This window comes from Grus americana, chromosome 14 (assembly GCF_028858705.1).
Source record: "Grus americana isolate bGruAme1 chromosome 14, bGruAme1.mat, whole genome shotgun sequence".
NCBI classification, from domain to species: Eukaryota; Metazoa; Chordata; class Aves; order Gruiformes; family Gruidae; genus Grus; species Grus americana.
The window spans coordinates 20,865,346-20,882,945 of NC_072865.1; the positions used below are offsets into that span (position 1 = coordinate 20,865,346).

At 56.2% G+C, this 17,600-nt stretch overlaps 2 protein-coding genes across 2 annotated transcripts in view; both read right to left on the reverse strand.

Annotated features, from left to right (window-relative positions):
• Positions 1–1,309: 1,309 nt before the first annotated feature.
• LOC129213003 (protocadherin alpha-6-like) overlaps positions 1,310–17,600 on the reverse strand; it is a 40,399-nt gene continuing 24,108 nt past the window's right edge. Inside the window, exons 2-3 of the mRNA XM_054842275.1 lie at positions 2,166–3,719; positions 1,310–1,321 (exon numbers count right to left, since the gene is read on the reverse strand). Coding sequence (XP_054698250.1) covers positions 1,310–1,321; positions 2,166–3,719 — 1,566 coding nt within the window. The remainder of the gene's footprint in view (positions 1,322–2,165; positions 3,720–17,600) is intronic.
• Positions 13,406–16,827, reverse strand: LOC129212976 (protocadherin alpha-13-like). Its single transcript, XM_054842243.1, is given in 4 exon segments — positions 13,406–13,417; positions 14,059–14,226; positions 14,229–14,326; positions 14,329–16,827. Coding segments are annotated over 4 exon segments (2,757 nt in total). The 5' UTR covers positions 16,808–16,827.

Here is a 17,600-nt window from a genome sequence, read left to right on the forward strand (position 1 = left end):
TTCTTGGAGAGAACCACACCAAACGCTGAAGCAAAGGGCACGCACAATATCAATTGGGTGGGAGAATTTATATCGTAGAACACCTGAGCTGGGCTACTGTGCAGGGCTTGGCATGTACATGCACCTATCAGAATGAGTTAACACTGACAAGAGGACACAGCATCTCTACTGAGGCCACCTGTGCAAGTGCACAAGTAGGGGAAGTCGGGCACCCAAAGGTCACACCCTCCTCCTTACCTCCCCTGACAAATCCTGCCTGAGGAGGATCAAGAAACCATCATGGCAACATCAGTGGCTGCGGAAACTGCTGCAGACGCCCACCACAACATAAGGACAGCAGGATGAAGCTCTACCCGCCCACACCACCTTTCCCAAAACAGCAGTGAAAATGTTCATCAGACAGTATTCCACAGTCCGCATGTCACCCCTTCTTTCCAACACATCGCCTACGTCAGGTACGCAGCAACACAATGGACGAGATATTCATAACCTCAGACAACGCTCTGGGCATTTCAATATAGCACACTATCTCAAGATCCAGAAGGCCTCCAAATCCAGACACTTGCAGCCTGAGGAAGGAGCCAGGGCAAGAACACTCCATGCCCATCCTGCCTCATGCTTTCCTCTAGGCATCCTCTATTCCCCACTCCCAGACATGTGTTCTCAAGACAAGCACATCATCTCCCATGCTGGTCTTCTTGGGACATGGCCCATGGTCTCTTCAAGGATTTCCACTTCCCACAGACAACTCTTCCCACTGATCAAGGTCACCCTTCACATCAGGTAATGGCCAGGCGACTGCCACATTCACCTCTGCGACATGCCCGTTTCCTTTCCTACGTCAAGGCTCAGTCTGACTTTTCTTACCCTTCCTATCAACGAGAGCACCACAAAAAACACACAGAGGTATCACACACACGGTGCCCCCCCAGACTCACTGCACCTGACCCTTCACATTTGACAAAGCTTCAGCTACCTCAGATGGCAATGTGGCACACCTGGGAGCAAGACTCTTTCTGAAGGTGATGCCAGGACAGCTCTAAACAGCAATGGAATTGATTTCATACTCTCAGGGAAAAAACAACATGTTGATGAGCACAGCACTGTCATGCATGATACCAACTGTGTCGGAGAAGTTGACTGGGTTTTGTTAGGGAGGGGCAGTTATTTGGTTTTGAGTTTCTTGATTGTTTGTTTTCAATAAAAAAAGATTTCCAGGGCTTTTGAAATCATGTGGCTGTTGACACAAACAGTGAAAGGGCATCAAAACAGGCCAACATATTTCACGCTACTTCTCTGGCCAGGAACATCAATCCACAACCTGGGAGACAGGGGGAGCATGAAAAGAAGACGACATTTCCTGTTTCTAACACATGCCTTGGCTTGCACTCCTCTGCCCTAACACCATTCCAACAAGTACAACGTACATGGAAAAAGACCATAGGAAAAGTCCACACTGACTTCCCTACTTTCATAATAACCCTGTCAAGCGAGTGAAGCTCGGGAAATTATGCCAGGGTGTAAAGTCCTGGGTATCAGCTTGAATCACATCTCTTGCAGAGAAGAATCAAAGAAGAGGAGGACAGACTTCTCAACAGGAAACCACGTCTGATACACACACCAGCCACAGCCAGTAAAGATAGTAAGCAACAATTTTTTTTTTTTTTAAAAAAACTTCTCAAGGCCAGGTCAGACGGGGCTTTCAGCAAACTGCTCAAGTGATCGCCCACGGCAGGGGAGGTGGAACTGGATGAGCTTGAAGGTCCTTTCCACCCAAACCATCTATGATTCTATGAGAAATACTGTTTGGGGGACTGTCACCACCACGGCCTGCCTCTCTTCTACTCCTCCTGCAAGCTCGGGTACAACTGCTACATGCCAGCAAGCAACAGCCTCTCGAAAGCTAATGTCGTGGCACCTCGCATCGACATCGGCAGCGATTTAATTGCACCGCAGAACAACTCACAGCCAGAGCAGCAAACCTCCGCTGCGGACGGTAACTGCTGCTGGCTGCGGCAATACCTTTCGTGCTTTTTTCACCAAAGCAAGAGCAGGGCGGCCCCGGCAAGGACGCGAAGGCAGATGCAAAGGCGCCATTCAGATCCTTAAGCACCCGCCAAGCACCCACCGCCCGCACGCCCACGGGGGCCGAGCCCGGCTCCCACCACCGCCTGCCCAGGGCGCGGCCGAGAAGGGGGCGTCGGGCGAGGAAGGGCCGAGGAAAGGACGAGGAAGGGAGGGCCACTGACCGTGTCCAGCAGAGCGGGCGGCTCCGGCTGCGTCTCCTTCGCCGCGGGGCCGGGCGGCGGCGGCGGGAAGTTGGGGCTGAAAACCATCAGGTCGCTCTTGCCCGCGCCGTCCGCCACGCACAGGCTCCGGCTCTGGCGCTGCGAGTACGACCAGCTCCCCACTTCGCTGGCGCACACCAGCGTCGCCGGCCCGGGCCCCGACAGCACGGCCGCCCGCGGCGCCCACCGCGACGCCCCGTACAGCACCACCGCCAGCAGGAACAGGCTCGACACCGCGCAGATGGCCACCACCAGCCACACGTTCGTCGCCGACGCCGACGACGCGCCGCCCTCCGCCGGCCGCAGCCCCGCCCCCGACAACGACGACGACGACGACGACGACGACGACGAGCCCGCGGCCGCCAGCGCCGCCTCGGCGCCCTCCACCAGCGACACGCTCAGCGTGGCCGTGGCCGAGCGCGCCGGCTCCCCGTGGTCCCGCACCACGATCACCAGCCGCTGCCGCGGGCCGTCCGCCTCCTCCAGCGCCCGCGCCGTGCTCACCTCGCCGCTGTACAGCCCCACGCGGAACGGGCCCTTCCCCCGCGGCTCCCACAGCTCGTAGCGCAGCCACGCGTTGTAGCCCGAGTCCGCGTCCACCGCGCGGATCTTCGCCACCACCTGCCCCGCCGGCGCCCCCCACGCCGCCCACGCCCACAGCGCCCCCGAGACCGGCCCCGACGCCGCCGAGACCGGCGCCCCCACGCCCGGACCGCCGCCCGCAAGCGGCAGCAGCGCCGGCGCGTTGTCGTTCTCGTCCACCACGAAGAGCTGCACCGTGGCGTTGCCGCACAGCGGCGGCTCCCCCGCGTCCACCGCCCGCACCTCGAACTGCAGCACCTGCAGCTCCTCGTAGTCCAACGGCTGCAGCGCCCACAGCCGCCCGCTCTCCGCGTCCACCGACACGTAGCTCGACGCCGGCCGCCGCGCCACGCCCGACGACGCGCCCCCGACGACGCCCTCCGCCACCGAGTAGCTCACGCGACCGTTGCCCGCCTCGTCCGGGTCCCGCGCCCACAGCCGCGCCAGCTCCGCGCCCGCCGCGTTGTTCTCCCGCGCCAGCACCGTGTACACGGCCTGCGCGAACGACGGCGCGTTGTCGTTCACGTCCGACACCGGCACACGCACCCCGCGGCTGGCGCGCAGCGGCGGCGACCCGCCGTCCTCCGCCCGCACCTCCACCTCGTACTCCGACACCCGCTCCCGGTCCAGCGCCTCCCGCAGCACCAGCGAGTACGAGCCCGCGAACGTCGCCACCAGCCCGAACGGCGACGCCGGCCACACCGCGCAGCGCACCCGCCCGTTCGCCCCCGAGTCCCGGTCCGACACGCTCAGCAGCGCCACCACCGTCCCCGCCGCCGCGTCCTCCGGCACCGGCACCGACAGCGACGTCACCCACACCTCCGGCGCGTTGTCGTTCACGTCCAGCACCTCCAGCTCCACGCTGCAGTGACCCGACAAAGGGGGCGTCCCTTTGTCTCTCGCTCCGATTTGTAACTCGTGTAAACGAACGTCTTCAAAGTCCAGGGCGCCCCTCAGTCTGATCTCGCCCGTCTTGGGATCAATGGCGAACAGATCTCTGTTACCAGCAGGAACCGAACTGATGATGCTGTAAGAAAACTCCTTATTAAGACCCTCGTCCGGATCCGTGGCGTTCACCCGCGCCACCAGCGTCCCCTCTGCAGCGCTCTCCAGCAGCTGCACTTTATACACCGACTGGTTGAACTGGGGCGCGTTGTCGTTCGCATCCAGCACCGAGATCACCAGCTCCACCGTGCCCGTCAGCGCCGGACGGCCCCCGTCACTCGCCGTCACCACCAAACGGTGCACAGCCATCGTCTCGCGGTCCAGAGCTTTCGTGAGCACCAGGAATAGGGATTTCCTACTTTCATCAGAAGATTTAACATCGAGCGTAAAATGCTCGCTCGGGCTGAGTGTATAGGAGAGCTGCGCGTTGGCTCCGATATCCGCATCCGACGCGCCCTCCAGCGGGAACCGAGACCCGGGAGGAGAGTTCTCCGATAAACTGAGGTTTTTGCGTGCGGCGGGGAAGAGCGGGGCGTTGTCGTTGATGTCCGTGACCTCCAGCTCCACGTGGAAGACGCGCAGCGGCCGCTCCACCAGCACCTCCAGGCGCAGGGCGCACGGCGCGCTCTTCCCGCACAGCTCCTCCCGGTCCAGCCGCGAGCTCACCACCAGCGCCCCGCTCGCCCCGCTCACCTCCACGCTCGCCCGACGGCCCTGCGCCACCAGACGCAGCCGACGCGCCTCCGGCTCGCCCGCCTCCAGGCCCAGGTCCTGCGCCAGCCGCCCCACCACCGTCCCGGCCTTGGCTTCCTCCGGCACCGAGTACCGCACCTGACCGCCGCCCAGCGCCCAGGCCGCCTGCAGCACCAGCACCCGCAACACGGGCCCCCAACACACGCCCATCGCCGCCGCCGCCGCCGACACCCGCCCGGGCCCCGCACGGCTCCCCGCCGCCGCACGCACGCACCCGCTCAACTGACCGCCCCGCCCCGCGCCGCGCCGCCCCCCCGCGCTCACAGCCGGGCTCTCCGCCGCACCGGGGCGGAGCCGCGGAGACGCTCACCGCCGTTTCTGAGCCTGCAGCGACACCGTGTGCTGCTCCGCCGGCTCACACGCTCCCCACCGTCCACCGCGCCTCCGCACCCGTCCTGCTCGTCTCCTCTCCCGTCTCCTCCTTCCCTTCCACTCTTTCTTGGCCTTCTTTATTTTCCCCTTCCCCTCCCCACTCCTTATGTCTTTTTCATTCCTTCCTTGCTTTGGGTTTCATAGATTCCTTCCCTTCTTCCTTCCTCTTCGTCGTCCTTATTCTTTCTTCATTTCACTTGCTTTTTTCTCTTCTTTTTTTCTACTGTCTTCTCTTCCTTCTTCTTGCTTTGTTTTCTTCTCTTTCCTCCTCCTCCTCTTTCTTCTTCCTTCTGTTCCTTCTCCTGTCCCTTCTTGCCCTGACGTGCCCCATTCTTTACTCCCCTTGCCCTTCTCTTTCCACCCTTCTCGCTTCTTTCCCCCCGCTCGCAGCTCCCCAGTCGCCTCCGGCCCCGCGGCGGACACCATCAAAGACGGAGCCATCGGCGCTAATTACGGGGCATCAGCGCCGGAGCGCGGGACTCTAACCAAGGGCGAGGCTGTTAGGGACCAGCTCCGCTCAGCGTCCAGACATAACGTCGGTGCGCGCTGGTTATCTCGTCTATCCTGCTCCTTGTTTTCCTTCATTTCCTTCTTTATTTCCTGCCTCCTTTTTCGTCCTATTCTGCCTATACTTTCTTTTCCGTCTTCCTTCCGAGCTTGCTTTTTACTTACATACATTCCCTCCTTGCCTTTTCCCTTTCCTTCTGTGATTCTACTGCAAGATAACATTGGTGCAACCTGGTCATGTCCTTTATGTCTTCTTCCTTTTTTTTTCTTCTTTGTCGTTTTCCTTCCATCCTTAATTTCCTCTTTCTTCATTTCAACTTTCTTCCTTCCTGTTCTTACTACCTTCCTTTGCTCTCCCTCATCACCCTTCTCTGTACAGTGATACCGAACGTGCATGCTAGTAAAATCATTTATCTTTTCTTCATTTCTTTCTGCTCTTTATCTTGCTTGCTTTGTTCTTGCTTCCTTTTCTTTCCCTCTATTCTTGCTTTCTTCCTTCTCTACTTTCTCTTCTTTCTCCTACTTCACTCTCGAAATGGAGCATGAACATGTCCTCTGGCAAGAGCTCTTTCCCCTTCCTCACCACTTTTCATCAAGCCTTGACCAGTGTCCCTGAATACCGAGCATGCTGAGGTCCTCATCTCCATTCAGTGTATGAAGATAATGTTGGTGCACGCTGGTAATCTCCTCTATTGTCTCTTCCTTCCTTCCTCTTCCTTTTTTCCTTCTTCCTTGCTTCGTTTTTCCTTGCATACAGTCCTTTTCCGCCATCTTTCCATCTCCTTCATTCTTTCCTCTCTTTATTTCCTGCTACCTTTTTCGTTTTTTTCTCTTTTCTCTTTCTTCATCTCTTTCTTACTCTTCCTTACATCTTTTTATTTCTCTTTCCTCCTTTTCCTTCTCTTCCTTCTTCTTTTTTTGCCTCAGACCTGCCCTATCCTTGCCTCCACTTCTCTTCTGCTTCCACCGCGTCTCCTCTCTTCTTTCTCTCCTTCACAAAAATACTTTCTGCATCTCCACACCATGTTCAACACAAAGCACCAACATGCCCTCTGGCAAAACCTCTCATTCCTCTTCCTTTCCACCTTCCAGCCATCCAGATGAGTAATAACCTTCCTGCTTTCCTCCAGCCTGTGCAAGACAGACAGACTGCCCCTCCACCTCCCCTCCCCTTCCCTGCCCTTCCTGAAGAAGACCACACTCTGCAGCCTCCAGGCCTCTCAAGGACCCAGCAAATAACAGAGCAAGGCAATCATGCAGCAAGGAACAGCTTTGCTGCATCACAAAAGAATCCACCACCCTCTGAAACACAGCCCCAGGCCCGGGGTACTTGGACATCCATGCAAACAGCCTCCAGAGAGTCCAAACAACACACGGGCGGGGGCGGGGGACTGTCTTTCTTTAGAGAAATCAAAGCCATCACAGACCACCACGACAATCCACCAAGAAACCTGAAACAGCAGCGGGCAACCACACCTCCTGAGCACTCTTCATGTATCTCAATGAAGTGCTATTCTTCCAGTCTCAGTTTCCACCTGCACGTTGAACGACAAGCTCTTGCTTTCCCATTCTGGCAGGCATGCACTGCCAGAACAACACAGGGCATTAGTTCCCATGGAATACCTCTCACTCATTAGCAGGAGCCATGCATCATACAGCCAAACAAAAACCTGGAAGCGAACATTTGGTTGATCCAACATGGAGATACCACGACTAAATAGGAATGGTTAGGTATGGGCGACTTACCTGTAGCATCACTGGTTGCTTCTTCAGAAAAGAAACATTTTCAGGACAGAAGAATTGCTTTTAAGGGACATTTTCCCTTAACATTACCAGAGAGTTCTGGGGTTGCCAGACAGAAGAAAAATGACTCCCATTCCACCAGACTTTGGAAACCATTGTACAGTGCACTCCTTGAGCTTGGTTCCCTGGGGGAGGCTGTTCCAGTGACTGACCATCCTCTCAGTGAAGAACCTTTTCCTAACATCCAGTCTAAACTTCCCCTGACGCAGCTTCCTACCATTTCCTTGTGTCCTATCAATGCTCACCAGAGACAGGAGGAGATCAGCACCTCCCCCTTGGCTGCACCCCTGGAGAACATTGTAGGCTGCAATGAGGTCACCCCTCAGCCTTCTCTTCTCCAAGCTCAACAAGCCAAGTGACCTCAGCCGCTCTTCATCACTCTTGCCCCTCAAGACCTTTCACCGTCTTGCTCACCCTACCTTGGACACGCTCTCATAGTTTGATCTCCTTCTTATATTCAGGCACACAAAACTGCACACAGCACTCAAGGAGGGGCTGCACTAGTGCAGTGCAGAGTGGGACAATCACCTCTCTCGAACAGCTAGCAAAGCTGTGTTTGACGCACCCCTGGACACAGTTGGCCCTTTGGGCTGCCAGGACACACTGTTGACTCCTTTTCAACTTCCCATCAACACAAAACCCCAGATCGCTTTCCACAGGGCTGCTCTCCAGCCTCTCAATCCCCAGTTTCTATTGGGGGATTACCCCAGGATTACCCCGCAACAAGTGTAGAATCCAGCATTTGCTCTTGTTAAATTTCATATAGCTGGTGACTGCCCAGCTCTCTAGTCTATCCAGATCTCTCTGAAAGGCCTCTCTGTCCCCAATGGTGTCCGCAAATACCCTTAATTTAGTATCATTGGACAACTTAATGTACATTCAACTTCTATATAGAGATCATTTATAGAAACAATAAAGAGCCCTGGCCCTACAATTGAGCCCTGTGGCATCCCACTGGTGACTGGCCGCCAGCCTGATCTAACCCCATTTACTTATGTGCCTCCAGCTGCAGCAGCAAACCTGTTCAGAGTTGGCTGGGAGTTTATCATTCCCACAGTCACGGTCTTCCAACACAGGGCTCTGCCTGTCCCAGGGCCCATCATCAATGTTGAAGACAGAGGCGAACGTGCCACTAAACATCTCTGCTTTGTCCACATCCCAATTTCTGAGGTGACCGACTTTATCAAGTAACCGACTGACACTAGCTCTGATCTTCCTTTTACTGTTAACATATTTCAAAAAGCCCTGGTCAGCTTGAAATCTCATTGAGCTTGGGCCACACAAATGTTCTCCCTACGGTGGCAAACCGCATCTCTGTAGTCCTCCCATGTGGCTTGTCCTTGCTTCCAATGGCCATAAACCTTCCTTTTAAGTTCTAGAAGAAGATCCCTGCTCAGTCAAGCAAACCAAATTCAAACATGTTCCAGTGTACTCAGCACATCGTGGAGCACACTGAAGGATCTCGCTAGCACACCATCCCTCAAACACTGGCCTGCTACCCCATGGCTTCTCCCTAGCGAGACTGGTTTTACCTGTGTCCCCTTCAAATCTAGTTTAAAGCTCTTTCAATAAGCCCTGATAACTGCTTTTTTCCAACAACATCAACAGTTGTGGAAGATGCTACAGATACCCAACACTACACAAGGACAGCAGTGCTACCCTCCCAAAACACATTTGAACAAAAAAAAAAGAAAAAAAGAAAAAAGAAAAGGTAAAAGGTTCATCAGACAGTATTCAGCAGTCTGCATCTCACCCCCTCTTACTAACACATTTCCGACATCAGCCAAGCAGCAGCACCGTGGTTCTGTGTCTGCTGACATGTGGTCATAACCTCAAAACAATCCCATTCCACCGTACTGAAACGCAAGAAGAGAACAACAGGGCACAAGGATACGCAGAACTTCTGGAGGTTCTGACAGGATTCTGAGCAAGTAGTACTGTGTGCCAGACCTCTTCTCAAGGTTTTTTACCAGCATCCTCTTTCTCATGCTATGAGTTACGGGATCCCCAGCTAAGTGAACATTCTCAGTTCTTCCCCAATGACACAATCCACGTTCTCCCCGTATCTCCATTTACTCAGGCAAGACGCTTCCGGGCTCAAGGTCACCCACCCCCGCCCCATGACAGATCCCTCCAATGGAAGTCATGTCCTTCTGTGGCAGAAGGCCTCCAACTCCAGACCCTTGGGAGCCTGGGAAAGCATCTGGGGCAAGAACACACCGTGCCCATCCTGCCTCACCCTTTCCTTTCAGGCATCCTCCGTTCCCCACTCCCAGACATGTGTTCTCAAGGCAAGCACATCACCCTAATCAGTGCCACTGCGCATTAACCTCTGCAACATGCCATGGCTTCCTTTCCCACCTCAAGGCTCAATCCAGCTGTTACAGACCCTTCCCATCAATGAGAGCACCACAAGAAAACCCACAGCTGTTATGATGTACACAGTGTCATGAAGACACTCTGCAGCTGACCATTTATGCTTGGCAACGCATATCTATCTCAGACAGAATTGTTACACACTGGAGAGCAGTACGCTTTCTAAAAGTGATGTCAGGGCAGCTCTAATGGCAAGGGTATTGGTTTCATACTGGGAGAGAACAACCCAAAATTTCTATGAGCACAGAACTCTAATGGGTGATATCTACTGTGTAGGACAACTTGAGAAGGGTTTGAGGGTTTTTGTCTGGTTTGTTGGGTTTTGGTTTTTTTGGGGGGGGGTTTAATCACACTGAAGATTTCTGAGACTTTTGTATTGCTGTGACTGCTGGTACAAATACTGAAAGATTATCAAAACAGGCCAGTGTACATCACGCCACTTCTCTGGCAAGGACCACAAGACTTCTTTTTGGTCTCCTTTACCAATTTTTTTTTTCTAAATGACTACGCCATGCTTAACATGAAACTTGACATGAAGCACCGACACGCCCTTTGGCAAGAGCCCTCATTCCTCTTCCCTGGAAGGAACAACTTTCCTACTTTCCTCTACTCTATGAAAGACACACAGACTGCCCCTGCCCCTTCCCTTCATGAACAAGATCACACTCTAAGGGTGGCACAAGTGCCCCGGATACTTGGACTTCCACGCAAACAGCATCAAAGATGTCAAGCAATGCAAGGAAGTATTTCCTTTGGAAACTCAAACCCATCACAAACCAGCATGACATACTTCCAAGAAGGCTGAAAACCCACCAAGCAACTACAGCTCCAGAGCACTCTTCAGGTACCTTGATCAAGAGGTATTATTCCTGACTCATTTTCCACCTACACGCTGAATGTCAAACTCTTGCTTTCCTGTTCCAGCAGGCAACCACTACCAGAACAACACACCGAGAACCTTGTTACCCAAGGGATTTAGCCCCCAAGGAATACCTCCCCTTCGTTAACATGATCCATGCATCACATAGCCAAACAAAAGCCACGAAGGAAACAGCATGACTTTTTTTTTTAATGAGAACATCTCCTCAATGCCCAATACATCCAGTCTAAGAAATGCACTGGGGTCCCAGCTCCATCGATCCAGGCAATATTCAGTTGATCCAACATAAAGATGCCACAGCTAGACAGGAACAAAAGTACATCTGTCTCACAAACACATCCACTTTATGTCTGAAGTGACTTGCCTGCAGCATCACTGGTTGCTTCTTCAGGAAAGAAATATTTTCAAGACAGGAAAACGGGTTTTCAAGGATAAAAAGTGCTTCTGGGGAAGCTGGATAGAAAAAAATTACTCATGTTCTCTAAAAACTGGACAGTGCATAGTGCCCTTTATGCCTCACAGGGGAAGTACGAAGGAGACTTGAAAGCTGAGGACTTTTTTTTAACATCAAACTCGGCTCCAGAGAGTGGAAAAGCCATCCCCCACAACAATGGGAAAGCACCCAAACACCTGCCACCTGACAGCTGCCAAAATTCAGCAGCCTGCATCTCATCCACTGTTACCAACACATTGACAATGTGAGACAAGGCAAAACCAAAAGGGTGGGAGGTTTTGGTGAGAGGAGAGAAGAAAACCAAAGTGATGCTCTTCCGCTGTATTGAAATGCAAGGTTGGCCAACATCTTGAATGCAGACAGTACTCCTTCCCCTGCCTGGCAAGAGTAAGAGCACAGAGGGAACCAAAGAGAGTTTCAGAGAAGGCTGGCAGCACGATCCAAACGTGGAAAAGCTTCTGTGTGACCAACAACATCCCACGTCAAAACCAAGTGATTAAAGTCACACGTGGTAGATGTCTGCACAAGCAGAAATACTACAAAGAACAACAGCACCCTGAGATATGCTGAACTTCTGGAGGTCCCGAGAGGATCGCGGGAAAGTAGCCCTGTGCACTGGGCCTCTTCTCAAGGTTGTCTGCTGGCATGCTCTATCCCACGCCATGGGAAATGGCATCTCCACAGCTAAGCAGACTTTCTCCACTTCTTCCCCAATGACACAGGCCATGTTCTACCCAGCATCTCCATTTCCATCTGACAAGACTGTCCCCCGCTCAAGAGTCACCCTCTCCATGACACACGCCCAGGCCATACTCAGCACCACTCACACGATCACTGCCACAAGACCCAGACATTGCTCCAACACAGTAACATGCTCCAGCTCTAAACTCGGTTCTAAGCATGACCCAGGCCTTTGCACATCCTCACCTTCCCACACGATTCGAACAAAGAACATATGGAGGGCTGCAAAGCCACACAGTGTCTGGCAGAATCTTCCCAGATGCATGAACTTCACCCTGAATCCTTTTGCCTTTTCGGGAATCTCAAATGGAAACACCACAGAGCTGTGCATTAGTGCTTTCAAAGATTCTTTGATTAGAGCTGTGGCAGCTCTGGTCCCGGTCCACAAGCAATTTATTCTTGGAGAGAACCACACCAAACGCTGAAGCAAAGGGCACGCACAATATCAATTGGGTGGGAGAATTTATATCGTAGAACACCTGAGCTGGGCTACTGTGCAGGGCTTGGCATGTACATGCACCTATCAGAATGAGTTAACACTGACAAGAGGACACAGCATCTCTACTGAGGCCACCTGTGCAAGTGCACAAGTAGGGGAAGTCGGGCACCCAAAGGTCACACCCTCCTCCTTACCTCCCCTGACAAATCCTGCCTGAGGAGGATCAAGAAACCATCATGGCAACATCAGTGGCTGCGGAAACTGCTGCAGACGCCCACCACAACATAAGGACAGCAGGATGAAGCTCTACCCGCCCACACCACCTTTCCCAAAACAGCAGTGAAAATGTTCATCAGACAGTATTCCACAGTCCGCATGTCACCCCTTCTTTCCAACACATCGCCTACGTCAGGAACGCAGCAACACAATGGACGAGATATTCATAACCTCAGACAACGCTCTGGGCATTTCAATATAGCACACTATCTCAAGATCCAGAAGGCCTCCAAATCCAGACACTTGCAGCCTGAGGAAGGAGCCAGGGCAAGAACACTCCATGCCCATCCTGCCTCATGCTTTCCTCTAGGCATCCTCTATTCCCCACTCCCAGACATGTGTTCTCAAGACAAGCACATCATCTCCCATGCTGGTCTTCTTGGGACATGGCCCATGGTCTCTTCAAGGATTTCCACTTCCCGCAGACAACTCTTCCCACTGATCAAGGTCACCCTTCACATCAGGTAATGGCCAGGCGACTGCCACATTCACCTCTGCGACATGCCCGTTTCCTTTCCTACGTCAAGGCTCAATCTGACTTTTCTTACCCTTCCTATCAACGAGAGCACCACAAAAAACACACAGAGGTATCACACACACGGTGCCCCCCAGACTCACTGCACCTGACCCTTCACATTTGACAAAGCTTCAGCTACCTCAGATGGCAATGTGGCACACCTGGGAGCAAGACTCTTTCTGAAGGTGATGCCAGGACAGCTCTAAACAGCAATGGAATTGATTTCATACTCTCAGGGAAAAAACAACATGTTGATGAGCACAGCACTGTCATGCATGATACCAACTGTGTCGGAGAAGTTGACTGGGTTTTGTTAGGGAGGGGCAGTTATTTGGTTTTGAGTTTCTTGATTGTTTGTTTTCAATAAAAAAAGATTTCCAGGGCTTTTGAAATCATGTGGCTGTTGACACAAACAGTGAAAGGGCATCAAAACAGGCCAACATATTTCACGCTACTTCTCTGGCCAGGAACATCAATCCACAACCTGGGAGACAGGGGGAGCATGAAAAGAAGACGACATTTCCTGTTTCTAACACATGCCTTGGCTTGCACTCCTCTGCCCTAACACCATTCCAACAAGTACAACGTACATGGAAAAAGACCATAGGAAAAGTCCACACTGACTTCCCTACTTTCATAATAACCCTGTCAAGCGAGTGAAGCTCGGGAAATTATGCCAGGGTGTAAAGTCTTGGTTATCAGCTTGAATCACATCTCTTGCAGAGAAGAATCAAAGAAGAGGAGGACAGACTTCTCAACAGGAAATCACATCTGATACTGACTGTGGCTGGTGTGTGTAAAGATAGTAAGCAATAATATTTTATTTTTTAAAAAAAAACTTGCCAAGGCCAGGCGTGGGTGTTGAGCAAACTGCTCAAGTGTTCGCCCACGCAGGGGAGGTGGAACTGGATGAGCTTGAAGGTCCTTTCCACCCAAACCATCTATGATTCTATGAGAAATACTGTTTGGGGGACTGTCAGCACCACAGCCTGCCTGTCGTCTTCTCCTCCTGCAAGCTCGGGTACAACTGCTACATGCCAGCAAGCAACAGCCTCTCGAAAGCTAATGTCGTGGCACCTCGCATCGACATCGGCAGCGATTTAATTGCACCGCAGAACAACTCACAGCCAGAGCAGCAAACCTCCGCTGCGGACGGTAACTGCTGCTGGCTGCGGCAATACCTTTCGTGCTTTTTTCACCAAAGCAAGAGCAGGGCGGCCCCGGCAAGGACGCGAAGGCAGATGCAAAGGCGCCATTCAGATCCTTAAGCACCCGCCAAGCACCCACCGCCCGCACGCCCACGGGGGCCGAGCCCGGCTCCCACCACCGCCTGCCCAGGGCGCGGCCGAGAAGGGGGCGTCGGGCGAGAAAGGGCCGAGGAAGGGCCGAGGAAGGGAGGGCCACTGACCGTGTCCAGCAGAGCGGGCGGCTCCGGCTGCGTCTCCTTCGCCGCGGGGCCGGGCGGCGGCGGCGGGAAGTTGGGGCTGAAAACCATCAGGTCGCTCTTGCCCGCGCCGTCCGCCACGCACAGGCTCCGGCTCTGGCGCTGCGAGTACGACCAGCTCCCCACTTCGCTGGCGCACACCAGCGTCGCCGGCCCGGGCCCCGACAGCACGGCCGCCCGCGGCGCCCACCGCGACGCCCCGTACAGCACCACCGCCAGCAGGAACAGGCTCGACACAGCGCAGATGGCCACCACCAGCCACACGTTCGTCGCCGACGCCGACGACGCGCCGCCCTCCGCCGGCCGCAGCCCCGCCCCCGACAACGACGACGACGACGACGACGACGACGAGCCCGCGGCCGCCAGCGCCGCCTCGGCGCCCTCCACCAGCGACACGCTCAGCGTGGCCGTGGCCGAGCGCGCCGGCTCCCCGTGGTCCCGCACCACGATCACCAGCCGCTGCCGCGGGCCGTCCGCCTCCTCCAGCGCCCGCGCCGTGCTCACCTCGCCGCTGTACAGCCCCACGCGGAACGGGCCCTTCCCCCGCGGCTCCCACAGCTCGTAGCGCAGCCACGCGTTGTAGCCCGAGTCCGCGTCCACCGCGCGGATCTTCGCCACCACCTGCCCCGCCGGCGCCCCCCACGCCGCCCACGCCCACAGCGCCCCCGAGACCGGCCCCGACGCCGCCGAGACCGGCGCCCCCACGCCCGGACCGCCGCCCGCAAGCGGCAGCAGCGCCGGCGCGTTGTCGTTCTCGTCCACCACGAAGAGCTGCACCGTGGCGTTGCCGCACAGCGGCGGCTCCCCCGCGTCCACCGCCCGCACCTCGAACTGCAGCACCTGCAGCTCCTCGTAGTCCAACGGCTGCAGCGCCCACAGCCGCCCGCTCTCCGCGTCCACCGACACGTAGCTCGACGCCGGCCGCCGCGCCACGCCCGACGACGCGCCCCCGACGACGCCCTCCGCCACCGAGTAGCTCACGCGACCGTTGCCCGCCTCGTCCGGGTCCCGCGCCCACAGCCGCGCCAGCTCCGCGCCCGCCGCGTTGTTCTCCCGCGCCAGCACCGTGTACACGGCCTGCGCGAACGACGGCGCGTTGTCGTTCACGTCCGACACCGGCACACGCACCCCGCGGCTGGCGCGCAGCGGCGGCGACCCGCCGTCCTCCGCCCGCACCTCCACCTCGTACTCCGACACCCGCTCCCGGTCCAGCGCCTCCCGCAGCACCAGCGAGTACGAGCCCGCGAACGTCGCCACCAGCCCGAACGGCGACGCCGGCCACACCGCGCAGCGCACCCGCCCGTTCGCCCCCGAGTCCCGGTCCGACACGCTCAGCAGCGCCACCACCGTCCCCGCCGCCGCGTCCTCCGGCACCGGCACCGACAGCGACGTCACCCACACCTCCGGCGCGTTGTCGTTCACGTCCAGTACATCCACCACCACCTTGCAGTGACCCGACAAAGGGGGCCACCCTTTGTCTGTTGCTTCAATACGAAAATGAAATATGGTGACTTCCTCGAAGTCCAGGGCACCCGTGAGACGGATCTCTCCCGTCTTCGGGTTGACTGTAATCACATCTCTTCCACTCAGCGGAATGAAGTTGGTCGCCGAGTAGGTCAACTCACTGTTAATTCCCTCGTCCGGGTCCGTGGCGTTCACCCGCGCCACCAGCGTCCCCTCTGCAGCGCTCTCCGGCAGCTGCACTTTATACACCGACTGGTTGAACTGGGGCGCGTTGTCGTTCGCATCCAGCACCGAGATCACCAGCTCCACCGTGCCCGTCAGCGCCGGACGGCCCCCGTCACTCGCCGTCACCACCAAACGGTGCACGGGCATCGTCTCGCGGTCCAGAGCTTTCGTTAAAACAAGATCGGGTACAATATTTCGTTCAACTGAGTTTTCCAAATCCAGAGAGAAGTGCTCGCTGGGGCTGAGTGTATAGGAGAGCTGCGCGTTGGCTCCGATATCTGCATCCGACGCGCCCTCCAGCGGGAACCGAGACCCGGGAGGAGAGTTCTCCGATAAACTGAGGTTTTTGCGTGCGGCGGGGAAGAGCGGGGCGTTGTCGTTGATGTCCGTGACCTCCAGCTCCACGTGGAAGACGCGCAGCGGCCGCTCCACCAGCACCTCCAGGCGCAGGGCGCACGGCGCGCTCTTCCCGCACAGCTCCTCCCGGTCCAGCCGCGAGCTCACCACCAGCGCCCCGCTCGCCCCGCTCACCTCCACGCTCGCCCGACGGCCCTGCGCCACCAGACGCAGCCGACGCGCCTCCGGCTCGCCCGCCTCCAGGCCCAGGTCCTGCGCCAGCCGCCCCACCACCGTCCCGGCCTTGGCTTCCTCCGGCACCGAGTACCGCACCTGACCGCCGCCCAGCGCCCAGGCCGCCTGCAGCACCAGCACCCGCAACACGGGCCCCCAACACACGCCCATCGCCGCCGCCGCCGCCGACACCCGCCCGGGCCCCGCACGGCTCCCCGCCGCCGCACGCACGCACCCGCTCAACTGACCGCCCCGCCCCGCGCCGCGCCGCCCCCCCGCGCTCACAGCCGGGCTCTCCGCCGCACCGGGGCGGAGCCGCGGAGACAATCACCGCCGTTTCTGAGCCTGCAGCGACACCGTGTGCTGCTCCGCCGGCTCACACGCTCCCCACCGTCCACCGCGCCTCCGCACCCGTCCTGCTCGTCTCCTCTCCCGTCTCCTCCTTCCCTTCCACTCTTTCTTGGCCTTCTTTCCCGCTTTCTCTAGTTATTTCTTTTACCTTTCTTGCTTGCTCTTTGCTTGCGTATATGCCTTTCTTTCCTTCTTCCTCTTTCCTTCTTTCTCTTTTCTTTCTTCCTTCTTTGCTGTTTCTTAAGTCTTCCTTCAATTCCCTCTTCGTTTCTCTCCTTTTTACTTGCCAATTCCTACTGTTTTCCCCTCCTTCTTCTACTTGCTACTCCTTCCTTAACTTTCCTCCTTTTCTTTCTTCGGTTTCTCCTCTTCCTTCTGTTCCTTCTCCTGTCCCTTCTTGCCCTGACGTGCCCCATTCTTTACTCCCCTTGCCCTTCTCTTTCCACCCTTCTCGCTACTTTCCCCCCGCTCGCAGCTCCCCAGTCGCCTCCGGCCCCGCGGCGGACACCATCAAAGACGGAGCCATCGGCGCTAATTACGGGGCATCAGCGCCGGAGCGCGGGACTCTAACCAAGGGCGAGGCTGTTAGGGACCAGCTCCGCTCAGCGTCCAG